This window comes from Anolis sagrei, chromosome 6 (assembly GCF_037176765.1).
Source record: "Anolis sagrei isolate rAnoSag1 chromosome 6, rAnoSag1.mat, whole genome shotgun sequence".
Taxonomy (NCBI): domain Eukaryota; kingdom Metazoa; phylum Chordata; class Lepidosauria; order Squamata; family Dactyloidae; genus Anolis; species Anolis sagrei.
Window position 1 is genome coordinate 22,734,860 of NC_090026.1, and position 22,239 is coordinate 22,757,098.

The 22,239-nt window shown below is 43.4% G+C and overlaps 1 protein-coding gene across 3 annotated transcripts; it reads left to right on the forward strand.

The window, feature by feature from the left end:
• Nucleotides 1–2,096: 2,096 nt before the first annotated feature.
• Nucleotides 2,097–21,586, forward strand: SH2B1 (SH2B adaptor protein 1). Of its 3 annotated transcripts, XR_009631727.2 has the most exons (11): nt 2,097–2,226; nt 5,018–5,946; nt 6,119–6,220; nt 8,947–9,038; nt 9,409–9,515; nt 9,795–9,983; nt 13,182–13,408; nt 13,518–13,689; nt 13,958–14,066; nt 15,441–15,524; nt 20,391–20,473. XR_009631727.2 is itself a non-coding variant. In XM_060780537.2 (10 exons), exons 2-10 carry the CDS (start codon nt 5,095–5,097, stop codon nt 20,407–20,409), a joined length of 1,869 nt encoding a protein of 622 aa, XP_060636520.1. In that variant the 5' UTR covers nt 2,098–2,226; nt 5,018–5,094; the 3' UTR covers nt 20,410–20,529. The 3 variants fall into 3 exon arrangements, 2 of the variants coding, with proteins under 2 accessions (XP_060636518.1, XP_060636520.1); XM_060780537.2 differs by lacking the exon at nt 15,441–15,524 and having other exon boundaries at nt 2,098–2,226; nt 20,391–20,529; XM_060780535.2 differs by lacking the exons at nt 13,958–14,066; nt 15,441–15,524 and having other exon boundaries at nt 20,391–21,586.
• Nucleotides 21,587–22,239: the final 653 nt, after the last annotated feature.

Consider the following 22,239-nt stretch of genomic DNA (forward strand, 5'->3'; position numbering starts at 1 on the left):
GCCAAGATCTTCAGCCTTCTCTGCCAAAGAGTGCTGGTGTCTCACCAACTACAGCTCCCAGGATTCCACAGCATTGAACCACAGAAGCTAAAGTGGTGTCAAACTGCATTAAATCTACAGTGTACATACAATTAGGCCCTTCTACAGATTATCTTCTTTGAAGTGGATTATATGGCAGTGTAGAATCAGGGCCCTTCCACATAGCCCTGTATCCCAGAATATCAAGGCAGAAAATCCCACATTATCTGAGTGTGAACTCAAATAACCCAGTTCAAAGCAGATATTGTGGGATTTTCCACCTTGATATTCTGGGATATAGGACTGTGTGGAAGAGCCGTCAGATAATCCAGTTCAAAGAAGATAAACTGGGGCTGGATTTACAGTGCCCTACATCCCAGGGTCTGATTTCAGATTATATTCTTATCCCAGATTATCTTGCAGTATAGACTCATAATCTGGGGTCTGGTCATAGAATATTCGACTGCATAGCTCTAACCTGGATCTGATTTGATAATCTGGATTATAAGGCAGTGTAGAAGAGGCCTTAGGGCCCTCCCAGACAGGCCCTATATTCCAGGATGTGATCCCAGGTTTTCTGCTTTAATTTGAATTATATGAGTCTGCACTGTCAGGTAATCTGGGATAAACAGAAAACCTGGGATTAGATCCTGGGATATTGGGCCTGTCTGGAAGGGCCCTGAGTTATCTGAGAGCATTCCAAACAGCCCTATATCCCAGAATATCAAGACAGAAAATCCCATATTATCTGTGGACTCTGATAACCCAGTTCAAAGCAAATATTGTGGGATTTTCTGCCTTGATATTCTGGGATATAGGGCTGTGTGGAAGGGCCCTAAGTCTACACTGCCATATATTCCAGTTCAATGTGGATTTTATACAGCTATGCGTTATTGTTGCCTGCCATAGCATTGCACTTAATTCCCGGGCCCCCTAGAATTTTTGGGCTAGCACAAATCTTGACCCTTTTACATTTTTAATTGTCTTGAACAGGCAGGATTACTTTTAATATATGTGCATTTAATATATTAATATATGTATGGCGACAATTTTTATGTTTATATTTTGTTTGTTAATCTTATGGTTATGTTGTTTTTACTCTGTATGTTTTGTGATATTACTTGGGAACCACTCTGAATCCCCTCAGAGAGATGGAGTGGTATATAAATAAAGATTATTATTATTATTATTATTATTATTATTATTATTATTATTATATAAGGGGTCCTAATCTAGATATTCTGGGCCCTTCTACACTGCCATACAATCCAGAATATCAAGGTATATAATCCACAATATCTGCTTCGACCCGGAGTCCCTTCCACACAGCTGAATAAAATCCATATAACTGAGTCTCCTTTGGGGGGGGGGGGGGGGGGGGGAGAAGGGCGGGGTATAAATATAGGAAATAAAAAAATAAGTGGCCCTTCTTACACAGCCCTATATCCCAGAATATCAGCTTTGAACTGGGTTATCTGAGGCCACACTCAGACAATGTGGGATTTCCTGCCCGGATATTCTGGGATATAAGGCTGTGTGGAAGGGCCCCCAGTTAGGTTGGGGGGGGGGGGGGGGTTCTGTTCCAGTGACTGGAGCCCTTCCACACAGCCATGTAACCCAGAATATCAAGGCAGAAAATCCCATAATATCTGCTTTGAACTGGGTTATCTGAGGCCACACTGCCATATATTCCATTTCAAAGCAGAAAATGTGGGGTTTTATTCAGCTGTGGAAGGAGCCTCAGTCTACACTGACATATAATCCAGTTAAAAGCAGATAATCTGGGCCTGAGTTTGTACACCTGGATTTCCTCCCAAGATCATCAGCATGGCCTTGTGGAAGAAGGGTGCCGCATTGGCTCCGTTTCCCTAGCAACAAGGAAGCCAAGCCCCCTCCCCGTTTAGCATCCAAGGACCCTACGTCATGCCCGTTGCCATGGTAACACCGCGCCCGCCTGAGCCAATGGCTGACGGCCGCCGTTCTAGCCTCCAGGACGCGTCCTCTCTATAGTATACGTGAGAGTATCCTTGTTGTCGCCTGGATGACGAGGACGGAAGTGAAAGGAAGAAAACAACGTCGCGTGACCAGCGGAAACCCGGAAGCGGAAGTTTCGCGCGAGAGCGACAGGGGGAGAGGGAGCGAGAGGCGGCCAGGCGAAGCCTTCCTTCCTCCCTTCCTCCCTCCTGGAAGGCACCCCAGGCCGGGATGGTGAGTGCCGAGCGCGCCGAGACCCAGCCAGGCCCGGGTCCTTGGTCTTCCCCTCTCTTCTCCATCCACACTGTCGAATTGATGCGTTTTGACACCGCTTTGACTGCCACGGCTCCATGCTAGTTGTCCTTTGGGGAGGCCCCAGCCCTCTTTGGCAGGGAAGGTTCAAAGCCTTGTGAAACTACATCTCTCGTGATTCCATGGCATGGAGCCATGGCAGTTGAAGCGGTGTCACGTTGCATTCATTCTGCAGTGCAGAGCCAGCCTCTTGTCACCCGAGAGACGCATGAAAGGCAGACCCCAACTTTGTGCTCTCTCTTCTCCTCCTGGCCTTTCTCAGGCCTCTTCCACAAAGCAGTATAAAATCCACATTGAACTGGATTATATGGTAGTGTGGACTCAGATAACCCATTGTGGATTGTCTGACTTGATATTCCGTATTATTTACCATGTGGAAGGGCCCTTAAGTCGCTCTTACACACCAGAAGGGAATTATCTCTTATTGGGAAACCTGAAATAATCCAAAAATATCTACATGGAGGGCAGAGATATCAACACATTTCCTTTCTGGTGTTTCAGTGCTCACAAGCTTTATTTCATGCATAGAATTGAGTATAAAATTACCTTCACGCTTTGTCAGGCATGTAGCTGAAGCCCCCCAGCCCCCCCCCCCAATTCTCAGGGTGGTCCGCGTAAAGGCCTTACTGGTACATTATTTAAACTGTTATGTTTATTCATATCATGATCTGATCACCATGTTCAATATATCTTCATATGCATGGGGGTATTGGGGTAATGATACAAATTTTTTTGCTAGGGTAGACCCTCTTTCACTCAGACTCAGCCCCCCCCTCCCCCGAATCAAAATCCTGGCTACGGGCCTGGGCTTTGTGTAAGAGAAACATAATTTGGGTCTCTTCCACACAGCTAAATAAAATCCCATATTATCTGCTTTGAAATAGAATATATAGCAATGTAGACTCATAACTCAGGGCCCTTCCAGACAGGTTCTATATCCCAGGATCTGATCCTAAGTTTTCTGTTTCCCTCAGATTATCTGGCAGTGCAGACTCATATGATTCAAATTAAAGTAAAATACCTGGGATATAGGGCCTGTCTGGAAGGGCCTCCAGTTCAAAGTAAATATTGTGGATTATCTGCCTTGATATTCAGGGTTATATGGCTGTGTGGAAGGGCCCCCAGTTCAAAGCAGATAGTCTGGATTTTGTAAATCAGTGTAGAAGGGGTCTAATTCTCATGTGTAGAAATGGGTCCCATTTTCAAGATATGTCATGTTTGTAAATACAGACATTCCAAAATCTGGAAAAATCCAAAATACTTCTCGAAAACATTTGGATAAGAGATGATCTCAGGGCCCTTCCACAAAGTCATATAACCCAGAATATCAAGGTAGAAACTCCCACAATATCTGTTTATCAGAGTCCACATTAGCATATATTCCAGTTCAAAGCAGATAATGTGGGATTTTATTCAGCTGTGTGGCAGGGCCTCTGTGTTGTCACACTGTTTGTGCCATGTTCCCATCTGCTGGCCTTCTGTAAAGAGTGTCTATTCTTCCAATTCCACTTGAAAGCTTTTCCCCTAGAAACAGTTAGAGAGGCCATTGAATACAACAAGATTCACCTGATAACGGGAAAGACCAAAAAACAGCCAGTCTAGTTGCCCAAGAAAAGATAGTGTCATCAGTGTACGCTATCTGAATACTTTTGATTCTGTTTAGGAAAGCACTCAACTGGCAAATTGAACAGCTTGTAATTTCAAATGCAGTTCCAAGAAGGACCAAGTGGAAGAATTTGCATACTATAAAACATTACTAAAGTGGCTGAATCTTTTCAAAAGGAAGAGATGGGAGTATTAAGATGGTGTCTTCCCATATGAAGGGGCAATATTTTACAAGTTGAAAGATCCTGCCCATCCTATTCGATTTTATATTGTCTTATTATTTCATTTTGTTATTGTAATTTATTTCCTGATGCATTTTTGGTTTGTATTCTGTATTTTACTGTGTTGTATTGTATTTTTATATGGGCTTGGCCTCATGTTAGCCGCCCCGAGTCGGGGAGATGGTGGCGGGGTATAAATAAAGATTATTATTATTATTATTATTTGCTTTATTCTGGGAGGAGGAACTGGCAAAATTACTTCTGATAATCCCTTGCCATAGGTCAACAGTCAACTTGGATGCATGTACAAACACAACCCTTTGTCAACCACCCTTCCTGTTTGTGTACTTCACAGACTGAAGTCTCCAATCCATATTAAAGTATGGAAAAACTCACTATACAACCTTTTAGTGCAGTGGTTCTCAACCTGTGGGTCCCCAGATGTTTTGGCCTTCAACTCCCAGAAATCCTAACAACTGGTAAACTGGCTGGGATTTCTGGGAGTTGTAGGCCAAAACACCTGGGGACCCACAGGTTGAGAACCACTGCTTTAGTGAATATGCTGTGTGATGTTTACTCTTATATTTTAAGACTGACAGTTTACTATAAGCAATTAGATAGGCTTATATTTTAGCAAGTGCCAGATTAACTATTAAGAGTTTTGTGTGGTATTAGATAGGCTGGGTTTTCCCATGAAACCTTTTAGTAACTAAATACAGATTTATGACTCTGAGTGAGAGCTTATCAAACATGGGGCTGTTTGTATGGTGTGGTCCTTTCATAGGGTTTTATCATCTCTCTCTGTCACAGACAGAAGCAGCAAGTACTTGACCAGATCATTTCATTCAAGTACTTTCATCACAGTCTCTCTGTTATTTCCTCTGCAGGTCACAAGGCCATTGGTACCAGTAGGAGCCCAGTTCTGGCGCTGGATGTGTTGGCACCTGGCCCCACCTGGGCAATCATGAATGGGAGTGCAGTTCCCCTGTCCCCGGTTGGGGGAGGGATGCTGGGTGAACCTGCCTCTCTCCCCTCACCAGGTTGGCGGGAATTCTGTGAGGTGCATGCTCGGGCTGCCGCTGTGGATTTTGCTCGTCGTTTTCGGGCCTTCTTGGCTGAGAACCCACAGTTTGCCACTCCAGGAGCCGAAGCCGCCTTCTCACGTCGCTTTGCTGAGCACTTCCTGGAGCATTTTGAGGCCGAAGTGAGCCGGGTTTATGCCAGTGATTCGCCACCTCGCTGTGACATCGCCCCCTTTACTGGCTGTTCCTCTGCCCGTGACCTCTCAGAGACCTGCAGTGACTCGTCAGTGGCCTCACCCGTGGAGCCTCCCCTTGGGCCACCTTCTGGACTCTCCAGCAGCCAGTCCCGCAGCTCTGAGGATGTTTCTACCGTGACAGCAGTGACCGCCACCAAACCAAAGCTGAAGAAGCGCTTTTCGTTGCGCAATGTGAGCCGCAGTGTCCGTGGCAGTGTCCGTGGCATCCTGCAGTGGAAGACGTCAGCTGACTCGTCCCCTGGGGGTGGAGACGGGGCAGGGACAGGAGCCAACAGTAATTCCAACTCTTCAGGGGGTGGTGACTCTGATCGCTGGACTCACCGATTTGAGCGTCTGCGGCTCAACAAAGCCACCCCGGCCACTCTTCGAGTGGAACTGGCCAGTGTGAGGCGTGAGGGCTTACTGAACTACATTGTGGCTGACGATGGGTCAGGCGGGGGTAGTCGGACACGCTGGCAGAAATGCCGTCTTCTCCTGCGCAAAGCAGGGAAAGGGGAGGGAGAGGGGTACCTGTTGGAGTTCTACATCCCACCAAAGGTAAGCAGTGGGTCTCTAGATGCAATGGAGTAGGAGAGGGGAGGGCAGAGAATGGGTATAACCATTAAGAGGTGGTTGCGGGAACCAAGATATTCCAGGGATTCCTTGTTTCAGACTGGGGGTGTTATTACATTTCTCTCTCTCTCTGTCCCCCAATCTTTTCAACTGCTAGGCATCAAAGCCACGGGTCAGTATTGCCTGCTCCTGTGTAGTAGATGTGCGGACAACTACTCCCCTGGAAATGCCAGACAAGGAGAACACATTTGTGCTCAAGGTAGGAAAAAAAAGATGAGTTTGGGTACAGGCAGAGCAGTAATGTCTTAAGATTTGTATTACTATTCTTTTTATTTATACCCCACTTTTTCTCTCCACAAAGAAGACTCAAAGTGGCTTGCATAAAGCATTTCAATACAATTTGAAATCCAAACAACATTGGATTATACAAACATTAAGCAGAATAAAGCCTCAATGGTATTAAAAAATTAACAGATAAAATCCATAAATTGCCTTCAATTTTATTTAAAGCTAAAGCTTTGCAGTCTGATTAAGAGCCTAATATATTTCAAGCAAGTTTCAAAAGCCCATGCATCCCAAGCCATCAGAAGGCATCCTGGTGCTGTTCAGATGGTTTTTTTTTTTTTACAATAAATTTATTTCCTACCAGTGTCCACATTTACAGGGTCTCGTAATCCAATACTGGTAGTGGGCACTGTGTTGTCAATTTAAGTTTTAAACCTATTCAGTAATAATTGGAACAGTGGAAATTGTACACCAAATCTTTCACCAATTTATACATAACAAAGTGGTCCATGGAATTGTTTTCCTGAGATAAAACTAGAGTTCTTTTCGCCAGCTGACAGTACAAGTGGCAATGGCTGGACTGTGCTTTTAGTAATTGTTTTCTTGCCTCTTGCTTTTCTTCAGGAAAGATCCAGTTAATAATAACTTTATTTTTATCCCATTCTATCTCTTCTGCTCCAACAATATCTTGGTCATTTTGATGAGGGTGATTTTCCTGTGCCTTTGGGATGATTGGAGGCCAGTGTTTTTCTTAAGGGAAGCTGAATGTGAAAAAACATTTTGCACATTTTATGTGAACTTGTAGCCAAGTAAGGATTCAGTAGGTTCTGCTGTAATGTGATAGTTGCATTCCTTTAAAAGGCCACCTTTCCTGCTCTAAAAATAATAAGACTTCTGGGCCTAATAAGACACGGGCCTCAAAGGCACAGGAAAATAACCCTCATTAAAATGAACTTGGTGAAGATCTCAAAAATATATCTAAGTTATTTATTTTAATTTATCACACATTTTAATCTGCAGAAGATAAAAGTAATATTTTCTGGGTCTTAGGAGTTTCATGCATATTTGTTTGTTATTGCTGGCACCGCAGCACTTGCTAGGTTTAATTTCTCAAGAGCAGTGGCAAAGTTGCACTTACCCAGATACAGGAGTTGGTGTTTGGGAGAGTAAAAAGCATTCACCATGCCTGAGAAATTACCCTGTGGAAGAGCCAGTTGGTGCATTTAGGGCCCCTTCCACACAGCTGAATAAAATCCCACTTTTCCTGCTTTGAACTTGAATATATGGCATTGTGGATTCAAATAACCCAGTTCAAGGCAAATATTGTGGGATTTTCTGCCCTGACATTCTGGATTATATGGCTGTGTGAAAGGGTCCTAAATAAAACTACAGGAAAGAGACTCTCCCTCATTGGTAATTGTTGGTGATGAAGTCAGAGCTGTGGCCTTTGAGAGGTAACAAGTATACAGGCTTTTGGTTCTCTAAACTTTCACTGCTGGTTTTGTCCCCACCATCAGCAAAAATGACACAGTTCTTCTGAACACTTTTTTGGACCTATGTGGCTGATAAGCTGAGCAGCTAAGATGGAGGCAATTAATTATTTCCCTCCTGCAATGGGAATTGCACCATAGTGAAATTAATATTGAATGTAATGTTTTTAATATGTATTAAATTTTAATTTAATTTTAATATTATTGGAATTGTATGTTGCTCTAAGGCATTGAATAATTGCCTGTATGTAAGCTGCCTTGAGTCCCCCTTGGGGTTGAGAAAGGCAGGGTAGAAATAAGGCAAATAAATAAATAAATCGGAAATTAGTAGTTTGCATTCTGTGAATAATGTTCCTCTGTTAATAAGCATGTTATTGCCAATTCATGTTGTAAAAAACGTATCTTCATTGAAGGCTTGTATGGGCTAGTGTTGTTTTCATACTAAAACAAAGAATGGGAAATTCAGCCTGTGAAAACGTACATCAGGAAAGGGGGCTAGCAAAGGTTTATGTGTGTACTTTCTTTTCAAGTCTCCCATCAATTTATGGTGACCCTATGAATTTCATAAGTTTTTCTTAGGGAAGGATATTCAGAAGTAGTTTTGCTAGTTCCTTCCTCTGAAAGATGGCATACAGCACCTGGCGATCATTGTTGTCTCCCATCCAATTGCTAACCAGGGCTAACCCTGCTTAGCTTCAAGATAAGACAGCATATGTTGCCTTTAACCCTTGGTAGAAATGTTATATAACTCTTGTGTTAGCTCTGTTCTATCATAGGCTGAAAAAGATGGAGGAATGAGCAAACACTAGAATTTCTTATTATTACTTAGTGTACAATTACCTCTCATTATTGATTTCTTCTATTGTTATCTTAAGGCATATGGATTTTAATTGCTGGGGAACATGTATTGACATTGGTTCGGTAGTTTTATGTTAGTCTTACAGGAAACAATTTCCTATCATCTGCAGAAAATCACATTCACTTTTCTTGTTCATGATATATGATTCCTTGACTAGAGATATGGGAGGAGACAATTGTAGGACTTAGAGGTCCTCTAAAGTGTTATGTATTATGTTATGTATTATATGTGTATTATATATACCGCCCTGAGTCGCCTGCGGGCTGATATGGGCTGGATATAAGTGATGTAAATAAATAAATAAATGTATTAATAACGTTCCCTCTCTTGTCTCCATTCTCAACCCTCCAGTTGTCAAGCTCCTTGGAGTACATCCTTGAGACAGTTGATTCGCTACAAATGCGCTCCTGGCTGGCAGACATTCAAGAATGTATGGGCCTGGGGTATGTTGCACCAATCTGTAGGAAAGGATCATAGTTCAGTAGATTAAATACTCTTCACACAGGTTCAACCCATAGTTTAAAACTAACATGTGACAAAACCCTAGTTTTATATAATACATTAATTTTTTTAACTAACTGAAATAGTATAATGGTGAATTAACAAGGGGGTAAACTTGCTCTTTTCACAGTATAGTTAACACTTCAATTACTTTTATTGTTATGGGTATATGACTTTCCTAAATGATGGAGGAGGGGCGTCATGAGGTCTAAGTACTGCAGGGGTGGCCAAAGTCTAATACTTTAGGTATTTTGCTTCTGAATAGCGAGGTTCAGCTTTGACTCTCACAGCTAACAGCATTTCCTTCTGCAGAGAGAGCACCGATAGTCTGGAGCAATCGTGCATGAACCACTCAGAGAGCATGCCCAGCCGGGAACTTCCTATGGTGCCGAGTGAAAGCAATGAACAGCTCAGCCAAGGTTTGCATCTGTTTATCCCAGATACAGTTCTATCTATATATGCTGTGACCACAAAAAAGATGACTCCAGATTTTACAAATGGTTAACTCAAGTTTCTTTTAGAATAGATCTGTCTTTGCAGATGAAAATCTGATATTTTCCCCCATTCAGGTTTTGTTCTATAGCCAACAGAACATTCTCTTGTGTCTTTAAATAGGAAGGGACAAGGGTTTTTTTTTTTTTTTGAAAAAGCCAGGAACATGCATAGCCAATAATCTAGTGTCCTCATGCTTTCCCCAGGTGCCTATGGTGGACTGATGGAGCGTCCTTCAGCCTCCATGTCCCCCAGTTCAGTCTCTATCGCTGCCTCGCACTTTGACTCCATGGAGCTGCTGCCTCCAGAGCTGCCGCCACGGGTGCCGATAGATGAAGGGCCATTTCCCACTGGCCTCCTCCATACATCTTTCCCTGAAACCCCAGACACCACAGGTAAATGTCTGGAATGGGACCACTGGGTCTCTTATTTTAGTTCTCAGAAAGGTATTTCTTATACTGTTTTATATGGACGACTGTTGTACTTCAAGGCTGGGAACCACCTCTGTACTTAGCACACATTCCAGTCCAAGGTAAAATAGGAAAGCAGTTTATTGAAGAATATATATGAAAAACAATTCAGCAAAAATATAAAAAACCAAAGTTCATATACCAAGAATAATCCACAGAAATCATAGTATAAGAGTAGCATTAAATACCAGGAATACAAATGCAGAATGAATCCAAATCATGAGATTCAGGAACAACCCTCAAAACTTGGAATCATGAGGCATGAACAAAAGGAAACATGGAACATGAAACTAAAAATCCCATGACTTGACAGGAGTTCTATACGTTGCCTGGAGTGGCAGACCCATCTGCTGGGCTAGCTAATATAGAGCGAAAATCATGCCTTCTCCCCAGGAAACTGATAAGGACTCCTTGCTAATAGGCATTTTGACCTTTGCAAACTCTCATGAGAAGCTCTGTGTTGACAGAACGTACATCTCCTATCTAACTGTTCACTGGTCTGTCCACCTGGACTTTCATTTTCATCCTCTGAACTCTGATCTGTTTCTGATCTTGCTTCCCTAGTGAACTGCCTTTCAGGAATGTGGCCTTGAGACACAGATCACTCATTGTCAGTTTTTAAAATCTCTTGCTGGCTCTCCTGCTGACTTCCAGACCCAGAATCCCCAGTGCCATCAGAATGACTAACAGGCCCTGAATCCCCAGAGAGATCAGGTATAGGCATAATCAAAGGCTGAACACCACCAACAACAACAATAATCTTTTTCCTGATGCACTAGGGACTGATACCATATTGTGCCCATTGGCTACAACTGGTTTCTTCCTTTTAGACGTGGTGCTGATTGGTACCAGTCCATGGATCACTACTTTGAACCTGCTTCTCTTTTATCTCGCCCGAGTTTTTAATTAGTTTTAATCAGTTTGTCTTTTAACCATTACATGTAGCCCGTCCATTGTCATTGTCCTTGTGCTTATTGTATTTTTTACATTGTTATGTATTCACATGTTTTAGGTAACTATGATGTTGTTGTTTATTGTTTGCATTTTCGGTTTACGTTTTCGGTTTTTCTTTATTGTAATTGTTGTTTGGGCTTGGCCTCATGTGAGCCGCTCCGAATCCCCATCGGGGAGATGGTGGCGGGGTATAAATAAAGATGATGATGATGATGATTATTATTATTATTGAATAGCTCTGGTCTAGAAATACTGTAAATTAGACCTCAGTTTCAAGGGGGTAATCTGCCCAAGGTGTCATGTTCTTGGTGAGTGGGATTAGAGCCAGCAGAAAGTGAAAGAAAAACCAAATTGTTAATTGGATTAGATGGCACCTTCTCTTCCCCATTCTACTGCAGAGTATGCACATTCTTCCTCTCCTTACTCCATTTCTACTGTCATGGGAAATCAAATTGTGTACTGCCTGTGACCATTTTGTCACAGTTTCCTCATTGGTGTGGAAGTGGGTCTAAGGTGTTGGAAAAACAGCAAGATGGCATTCTCTGAATGATTCTTTTATGTTTTGTTGATTAGCCCATTGGCTGTATAAAAACATTTAACAAACACATTTAACACATATACAGACAGCATACGACCCACATTAAAATCAAACTTGACTGAGGAAGCAATTGACACGGGGGGTTGCCAGTCAGTGAGAGTGCATCAACTGCTGGAGATTATCATACGAAAACTGACTGGCACAACCTGGGGATCACAACCAGATACAGTGAAGACACCTGCCCTTGCGCTGTGCTACTCTGCCGCTGAGTACGCATGCCCAGTGTGGAACACATCTCGCCATGCTAAAACAGTGGATATGGCTCTTAATGAGACATGCCGCATTATCACGGGGTGTCTGCGCCCTACACCACTGGAGAAATTACACTGCTTAGCCAGTATTGCACCACCTGACATCTGCTGGGAAGTAGCAGCCAATAGTGAAAGGACCAAGGCAGAGACATCTCCAGCCCATCCCCTGTTTGGGTATCAGCCAGCACGTCAATGACTTAAATCTATAAATAGTTTTCTAAGATCTACAGAGAGACTCGCTGGAACACCTCAGCAAGTGAGAGTCCAAAAGTGGCAGGCTCAAACCCAGAACCTCAACCAATGGCTGATACCAAATGAGAGACTCCCCCCTGGGCACACAGAAGACTGGGCGACTTGGAAGGCACTGAACAGACTGCGCTCTGGCACCACGAGATGCAGAGCCAACCTCAAGAAATGGGGCTTCAAAGTGGAATCCTCGACATGCGAGTGTGGAGAGGAGCAAACCACTGACCACCTGCTGCAATGCAATCTGAGCCCTGCCACATGCACAATGGAGGACCTTCTTGCAGCAACACCAGAGGCACTCCAAGTGGCCAGCTATTGGTCAAAGAACATTTAATCAACTACCAAACTCACAAATTTTGTATTTTGTCTGTTTGTTTGCTTTGTTTCTGTTAGAAATGTAATATAATTGACTGGTTGCCCTGACATGACAAATAAAACCGCTGGAGATTGCTCCCTTTGTCTGGACTTCACCTTGACACTGGTGAATATCTAACTCTGATATTGACATAGATGAAAATCAAACTTAAAATAAGCAAGCTGTTAATAAGGGGTCAAGATCCTGATTCAGATCAAATATCTGCATCACCCTTACAATTTACACCAAATCGACTCCAAATATGCAGCTCTCAACTGAGTTGATTTAAATAGAAAAGGGGCCATTTTGTATGTTATTTTAGCATTCTGGCCAGCCAATAAAAATGTAGTTTTAATATAAGGATCCCAGTGTGTCTTTTGTATAATGTGTGGCCCGAGGTATTGGTTTCTCTCTTTCTTATACAAGTTACAGCTCCACAGATACAAAATAGTTCATTATATGGGACTTGGTTAAACCTTCCATGTCTGACCATTCTGTCCAGCTGTTCAAATCTAGTTGTGATACATACCCTCCTGAGGTGTTTAGGCATTTCTGTCTTTAGATATTGGGTTGTTTGAAAAGTATGTTTAAAACGACTTAGCCATTTCAACGAGCTGGCTTTACTGAAGGGAGCAATATCTTTCTGAGCTTCTATATCCAGTATTCACATTCTCTGAATGGATTTTGGGGCTTTCTCATTGCTTCTCTTTCTCCCCCAGGTTCCTTCCTTTTCCAAGGAGAGCCTGATCCAGGCGGAGGAAGCCTTGGTGAGACAGAGCACCCGCTCTCTGATTATCCTTGGTTCCACGGCACCCTCTCCCGCCTCAAAGCAGCACAGCTGGTGCTGGCAGGAGGAACCAGCAGCCATGGTGTTTTCCTCGTGCGCCAGAGTGAGACGCGACGCGGAGAATATGTCCTGACCTTCAACTTCCAGGGGAAAGCCAAGGTGAGTGCAGGCACGCTGATGTATCTTTGGAAGAGAGGCCTGGCTTGTCTTAACAGGCCAGGATGGCTTGTGGGTGTTTCCTCACCCAGCCTTCTTTTCCAACCGCTAGCACCTGCGCCTCTCCCTTAATGAGGATGGGCAGTGCCGGGTTCAGCATCTCTGGTTCCAGACCATCTTCGACATGCTGGAGCATTTCCGGGTCCATCCCATCCCCCTTGAATCAGGTGGTTCCAGCGATGTGACGCTCGTCAGCTATGTGGTGGCTTCACAGCGGCTGCACGGTGAGCCTGGGAGGAGTGGGATGCTGGGCTGGAAAGAGCATCGACACCGTCGCTGGTCCATGTCATGCTCCATCTCCCACCCATCTTTTTCCATTGTAGTTCCAAACATGTCCCTTTCCACTTTCCGACCCAAGCCTTCCGCTCCAGCCCTGTGAAGTATTGCATATGCCACGCGGGGTGGGGGAGAGTCCTGTCCTCATCATGTCTGCTCCTCCCTCTCTTCTCCCCACCCCAATCCCTATTTCTGACGTGGGCATCTCTGTCACAGGCCGGGACCGGGCTGGGAGCCGAGCGCCGGTGTCTGGGTTCAGTGGGGACCCCGACTCGCCCCCCAACCTCATCTCCATCCTTGCTGCCGCCTCAGCGGGTGACTGCGTGTAAGTGTGCAATAGCTCCCATGGGGGAAGGAGGCAGGGACCTGAGCGCGTGTGTGTGTTGTCACGGCCCCACGCCATAGCCCATCGCTATATCCATGGGTTGTGTGAGTGTGCAGTGCCCACGCCATCCACTGTCTGTGATACCATGAGGCAGGGGAGGAGTTTTGAGAATGAAGATGCTCCTGCTGGCATCTCCAGATGGGGCAGGAAACATCTCTGAAACTCTCCAAGGAACCACCATCTGTCAGTGTGTAGAGAGAGATGAATTAGATTAGCAATAATACAATAATAATAATCCCGCGTTATCATCTCCAGGGGACTCAGGGTAGTTTACACATACAAAGGCAAATATTCAATGCTTGGCATATACCAAAACATTACAGCATAAGACTACAGGTTAATGGAATTTCCCTTTTGAAATAAAACTGACGTTCCCAAATCACAGTTTGATACAAATTTATAGGCAAGGGGTACTGGAGCAGGTTGTCTTCTTCCTCTCTGAGCCACATGTCGTGTGTTCTTAATACAGACTTACGTTTGAGTTGCAGTAAGTTTCTAGTCCAGAAACTTTAAAAAGAACCAATAGAGCTGTACAAAAACCTGGCCAAAACTAACCAATTAAAAATTGTTATTTTATGGTTGAGGAACACTGAGGCTCGAGGAAGTAATTAGTGCAAAATCATCCATGGGGAAGGAAAGAACCATTCAGTGTGGCTAGTGTTACATTACTGGGGATCCTCAGCCATTGTGAAATACTACAGAGAACCCAGAGATATAAAAGCAGATTTGATACATGTTCTGACTGCCCCTGATCTGATCTATGACATTGCAATTGTCCAACATGGTTTAAGTAACTCTGGAGTTTATCTGCCCCAAAACTAGGACAGCGTTGTGACCATGAGTAACTTCAGAGGTTACTGGAAATACTGCCAAACCGATCTAGCTTGGCAGCATATCCTTTAGCATACAAAGCTTCTCTGTGCCTCTTTGCAATCATAGTTATGATTAATTGAATGAGTTATTTATTTATCTGTCAGAAGCAAACTGAGGGAACAGTTGTATTTAAAAACCCAAACAAAGTATTTTTATTGGCATTATAATAAATGTTCTTTGAACAATAGCCACTTGGAGTGCCCCTAGTGTTGCTATAAGAAGGTCCTCCATTGTGTATGTGGCAGGGTGGAGATTGCATTGTAATAGGTGGCCTGTGGTTTGCTCCACAACATGCGAGTGTTTTGACGAGCAATTGAATGGGTGTCATAACTTTGCAGAATTGTTTTATCTATCAGAGCATACAGACAATACATAATTAAACGCTGTCTACTCTGGCCTCATGGTGTGCAATTTTCCTCCCTCTTCTGTTTCTTCCCATAGCCCCTCTCCCTATGATTATGAATGATGTGCCCAAATCCTCCCCCAATGTTTTGGTGCAGAGCCAAGACACCCTCTAAGACAGAGGTGGGTGATTGTGGGTTTGCAGATATTTTTGCCTACAAGGCTCATCAGTTCTAGCTGGGATAGTTAGAGTGAAAGAGTATGTGAGCTGTAGTCCAAAAACATCAGGCAGGCTTGTGCTAGGACAACTTGGGGATAAGGACATACTTAACTGAACATTTCCTGCTTTCCTTGAGCACCATAATAACTCTAACGCCTTACAGTACTGTGAAACACTACAAAGACCTGCATAACTGAAAGGTATTTGCCCGTTAAGCATAATGAACTTGAATGCTTGAAATTAGGTTTGATGCATTCAGCGATGGACAAGGAACTAGTAGCTGCTGTGTGACACACATTTGAAACACATGTCAGGTTTCTAACTGGAGCCTAACAATTCTCAGCTTTAAAAGGGCTTAGTAAAAGATGCTCCAAAGAAGTTTGTAGAGAAGCCGACTGTCAATTTTCCACCTTGTAGAGGCACAAAGGAGATGTGAAGGAATTGGTTTAGGCCGCCAATATCCCAGATGTTGGTGGATCTCACCTCCCCAAATTCACTGGCCAGGAGTTTGGGAAATAGGAGATCAGAAACTGTCTAGTGACGCAAATTTGGAATCTACTACTTTTGGAACACAGACACAGTCAACATTCAACACAGTGTCTTGATCCAACTGAACAGTTGTCCAACTACTACAACTGATTTATGTCAGTGTGAGAAGTTTCTGGAGATTCCACTGAAGTGCAGAATTTCATTTGGGTACAGAACTGGGGATCTTGGAGACCAAATCCTTGCTTTAGTAGGAGCATTTAAAAAACAAAAACTGGTGCAGGGATGAGTATGAATGCGTTGATAATGTTGCAATAAGGCGGAAGCATTGGAAAGTTCCTTTTTTCTACTACAAATTCCACTGTTCGCCCAGTGGCCTGCCAGCTATGGGATTCTGGAAGCCATTGTCCAAAAAAGTAACTCTCTATGTTAGTAGGTGTGCTCTTGTTGAGATGGCTTGCACATTATCCCTTGCTTGTCTCCATGATTAGCAGGGCAATGTAATATTTTGGAATTTGGCTGTATGTCAGAATCGTACCTAGGACATGTATCACCACTAATTAACAAACAAAATCAGTAATGTTCTGTTGGGCGAGTGGGGTTATTAACTTCTCATAAATGTACAGCAGAGTAACTTATTAGCAGCAGCGTGGCCCTGGACTAATAGCCCAAAGTGATAAAAAGAACAAAAACACACAGATATTCCATAGAAGGCTTTTCTTTGTAGTAAAAGAATATGGTTACACTATTTACAAGAACAAGGCTTCTATAACACAAATAAAGGTCTTTATACTTCCTTTGTTGCTTCCATGCTGGGCTTCTTTGTTATGCAGATAAACAGCTTTGCTCACACATCAAAATTATACAGGAGCTTCACATGGTAGTGCCTTACACTACTTACACATGAGGCCTTTAACCTGAGGTTTCTCTCACTGAAGCTTCACACAGCAAGCCTTCTCACACTCTGCCTTTTCATAGACTGACTTACCTCATACTGTGAGACCTACCTCACACAGAGGCTTTTCTCACAGACTAAGGCCTACCTCACACTAAGACCTTCTCGCAGACTGAGATCTTTCTCCCACTGAGGTTTACCTCAGTCTGACTGCTACTAAGTTACAGGCAAACCTGCTTATATAGAACTACAGCTTTTGCTGAGTCGTTGTATCCATTTAACCCTTTCAGCGCTTGACTCACAATTTTGGAATCAAAAATACCTAGTTAATTTTTAAAATATTTCTGACATGTTCATGGTTTCACTTCCTATAGAGTCTGTGACCCAATACTCAAAGGAAAAGGCTGGCCTTGCTCCAGCAGTAGAGTTGAGGACTGGAGATGTTTATGCCAGTTATATGTTTGAAATTTGTAGATCTCAGTATAGATAGCCAGAAAACATTGAGTAGAGCAGCCTCCTTTTCTTTCTTTAGCTTGTGCATTAAGCCTTTGTATTTCTAATCATAATAAATATCAAATTTGAGTTTAGATGTCCTAAGCGTTCAGGTTCAAAAGATCTTGATTTAAAAGGGCACCTCTTTGGGGGAGGGTATCCTTAATACAAGAATGTGAAACATATGAATAGTGACATCTTAGAAGAGGTGCCTATCTACCCATCCACTCATCCACTCATCAATCCACCCCTTTCTTTATATTTGGCATTTCTCCCAGGCTGGAACTCAAAACAGTTTACAAAAAGACATTTTGCAGATACAGTTAAAAACCTATGAAATCAAGATTAAAACAGAGTTACATAACCATTTCCATCTTACTTTAAAGCAGATTAAAAAGAGATATGGCCGCAGCTCTTTGGACCAGTTGAAATTTCTGAACACTTTTCAAAAGCAGCCTCATGTTGACTAAATTCCAGCAATTGAGTCGGGATGTAACCAAGGCATATGGTACTGTGGCCAAGTCAGATGTCTCACAGAATGGGCGCAGCTGACGCATTAGCTTTAACTGTGCAAATGCACTCCTAACCACTGCATGCCTTCACCTGCAGGAGGACATGCTTTTTTCCAAATTGTTCCTGCTTTTGTAAATATGCTTTTTAGTTCAGTTACTTGTGCAAAGGTATGCAGTCTTAGTTAGCTCAAGCTTATGAGGTTATCTGGCTAGGTTACTAAAAGGATAACAGTTGTAGTGTTTGGTGTTATTTAAGCAACTGCATCAAGTGATAAATGATAATACTTAATCTCTGCATTATACAGAAATAGATTACAGTGCAATCCCCCAATCTTATTTATTTATTATTATTTTATTTCATATGCTTCTACCCCGCCCTTCTCAACCCCCGAGGGAGGACTCAGGGCGGCTTACAAAAAAGGCACAATTCGATGCCTATACAAATTACACATAATATACAAAACCATAGTTAAAAGCAATTATCACAGTTAAAACAATCAAACAACCAGTACATAACACATCATATGAAACTATTCTCATGCTCAGCGTTTCGTCTTTCAGAGTTCCATAGTTCTAGTCCATTAATCATTTCCTAATCATCGTCAAAGTTCTTTCTTTATCTGCCCGATTGTCCGAATGCCTGGTCCCAAATCCATGTTTTCAGTTTTTTCCTAAAGGAAAGGAGCGATGTTTCAGATCTAATTTCCTCGGGGAGTGAATTCCACAGGCGGGGGGCCACCAACGAGAAGGCCCTGTTCCTCGTCCCCGCCAACCTCACTTGTGATAGAGGCGAGGTTGAGAGCAGGGCCTCCCCGGAAGATCTTATACTCCGGGGTGGGACGTAAAGGGAGATCCGTTCGGACAGATACACTGGGCTGGAACCGTATAGGGTTTTGTAGGTCAAAACCAGCACTTTGAATTGTGCTCGGAACTGGATCGGCAGCCAGTGGAGCTGACACAACAGGGGGGTGGTATGCTCCCTGTATGACGCCCTGGTGAGCAGTCTGGCTGCCTCCCGCTGGACTAGTTGGCGTTTCCGAGCAGTCTTCAAAGGCAACCCCACGTAGAGTGCGTTGCAGTAATCTGTGGACTAGTACCTGTGTCTAACAACATAATGCTTTTTTCTGGGACTATTCTAGGTCTCCAGGTGATTACATTATATAGCTTCATTATATATGGTATTTCACAAACAAAATAGTGACAAAACAGTTCCTAGTTCTCGAGTTTACAATATAAGTTGACCATAAAATCACGCAGGAGGACCTCTCTAGGCATTTCTCGTGTTCTTCAACACATCTTTATTGTATTTTTCTGCCTGAAGTAGTTCATTCAGTAGGGTTCACTATTATCTGCAGGTTCGCATAGCCATGTACATTTTTGAAATTTATCCCTTGCAGATGAGGGGGTCGTACTCTTATGTACTGTGTTGGAAGTAATGGATGCAACTGCGGTTTTGCATAACTTTTATATGTCAAAGAAATCAGCCTTCTTTGGTGTACAAATAAGATCCTTTAAAAAAATCAAACTTGTACCATCACCATAAGCACAGTAGTTCATTGTTTTTAGTAAATCGTTACCATTATAAGTGTGAAAACAATGGGTTTGCTAAAACATGTTAAATAGAGGAATGCTAACTTAGGTCTCTTGGTGGTGTTCAGGTTTCACCCTCTCCCCCTATAGTCTCCGGTGACACCAAAAACGAATACAGAGGCTTTTTTGGCCCTTCAAATCAGGTTGCCATGGAGGAGGGGAAGGGGTGTTCCTCCTGCTTCCTTGGTGGAATGAAAGATTGCCAACAGAAACATATTGCGCTCCATTCTGTGGGCATTCATTGCTCACACCCAAACAGTCTCCATGTGACTGCCATTTGAATTGATTAGTGGAAAATAATAATAATAATAATAATAATAATAATAATAATAATAATAATAATAGAACTGCAAAGACGCTAGCACAAGCTAGTAAAACTGGTCCCAGTGGTGATTGGCACATTGGGTGCAGTGCCTAAAGACCTTGGCCTGTACTTAAAAACAATAGGTGCTGACAAAATAACCATGTCAGTTGCAAAAGGCCAACCTACTCGGATCTGCATGTATTATTTGCTGATACATTACACAGTCCTAGACACTTGAGAATCTTGTTATGTATCAAATAACAATAACAACAACACTAAATTTTATTTATATCCCGTCCCCTCTCCCTGAAGGGACTCAGGGCAGCTTACAACAAAACAGCAAATACAGTAAATGGAAATAGGTAAATTCAGAGTGGCTCAAAAAGAGCTATTTCTAAAGAGTTCTGAGCACGAGCCCCCTGTTCTGGACTATTTGTGGTTGAACACTGGGGGCCCTCAGATGACTCACAGTTTCTCCCTCCCTCTTCTTGTCTTAACCCCACACCATCTTGTCTCTTTGTCTGTCTGTCTCTTTCTGCTCTCTCCACAGAACCGAACACCTCTCGTAACCTGCCGCCGCCCCCGCCCCCGCTTCCCCCTGCCCGGCCACCTCATGTGCCCTCCGACCACGGCTCGCCAGAGACTGAGGGACAAGTTGAGGAAGAGGGCCGAACAGCGCCAGAGGTGGACGAGGGAGCAGCCTCAAGAGGCGGGGGTCCCCTTCCCTTGCCGGAGGAGCCAGAAGGACGAGCCAGGGCTGTGAACAACCAGTACTCATTTGTCTGAGTCTCATGGATATGAGAAAGAGAGTGACAAAAGGGACTTTGACTATCACCAGAGAGCACTCTCACCCTGGCTATGGTACAGAATGGGCTCGCATGCCCAGTAGATTTCTAGACTTTCCTCCAGTGACCTATGAAATGAGGACTGGCCTTATCTCCTCCTATCTCTCCCTGTCTCCTCTTCCTCTTGGATTTGGAGCAAACGTCAATTCTGCTTGCCCCCAAAATGTAGGTACAATCCAGCCTCCCCTTTCCCGATCTCCCAATCCCAATTTGCAATAGCTCGGTACACACTACTTTTACCGTTTTTGGTTGCTGAAGTATGGGCCTGCTTTTCCTTCTTTCTTCCTCCATGCCCTGCCCTCTCCAGGCTCAAACCTCTGCAATTAGGCAGGAGTTATAGCTCACTGTAAACACTACAGGCGAAGGTGGGCGTAGGTGGTGCATTCACCTCTCCCACCCCTTATAAACATTGACTCTAGACACAGTCTTTTGCATCCCCACCCTTCTTGCTGAATGTATGGAGTCTCCGAATGTAACGCCCTCTTCCCTCCCTCCCTTCCCTGCTCTCTTGGGGCAGTGGAGGCAGGGAAGGTTCGCTTCCTTTTCCCAACCCAGAAATATATTTATATTCTTTTATCACTTCCCTCTTCACCCTCACAATTCGGGACTGGCCACACATGATAAACTCTCCACCCACTCAGTTATTTTTTTTTTAAAGGATACTACTATACACTTTCACAGATACTGTTCCCCTTGCTCTTGTTCCTGCTACACCTCTCCTCTTCACCCCTTTAAGATTTATTTTTCTACTGTGGACTAGTTGGACTGCTCAGGCCCTCTCTTATCTCTTCAAATTCTCTCATTTTTTAAAAAAATTACTCTGAGGTACTGTTCATCTGTGTTTTTTCTGTTATGTTTATTTTTTGGAGTTTGTATGAAAATAAAGGAAAACATCATTTTACCTTTTAAAAGAAAAATGACAATCAAGTTGAAAGCAGAAAAAAATGTCATGAGGGGAGTTGTCCTTGTTCTTTCGGCTGGAGTAAAGGTTTACGATCTGGCTTCCTTGGAATCCTTGGTGGCGCAATGAGTTAAACCATTGTCCTGGCAGGACTGTTGACTGAAAGGTTGGCAATTCGAATCCGCGAGACAGGATGAGGTCCCGTCTGTCAGCTCCAGCTTCCCATGCGGGGACATGAGAGAAGCCTCCCATAGGATGGTTACACATCCGGGCATCCCCTGGCCAACATCCTTGCAGACAGCCAATTATCTCACACCAGAAGCAACTTCCAGTTTCTCAAGTCGCTCCTGACATGGGGGGGGGGGGGGGGGAGTTATTTATTCATTTATTTGTGACATTTATATGCCACTCTTCTCACCCTGAAGGGGACTCAGAGTGGCTTACAAGATATATATACCGTATATACTTGAATATAAGCTGACCTGAATATAAGCCGAGACACCTGATTTAACACAAAAAACTGGGGAAATGTATTGACTCGAGTATAAGCTGAGGGTAGGAAATGCAGCAGCTACTGGTCAATTTCAAAATAAACATGGATACTAATACAATTACATTAATTGAGGCATCAGCAGATTAAATGTTTTTGAATA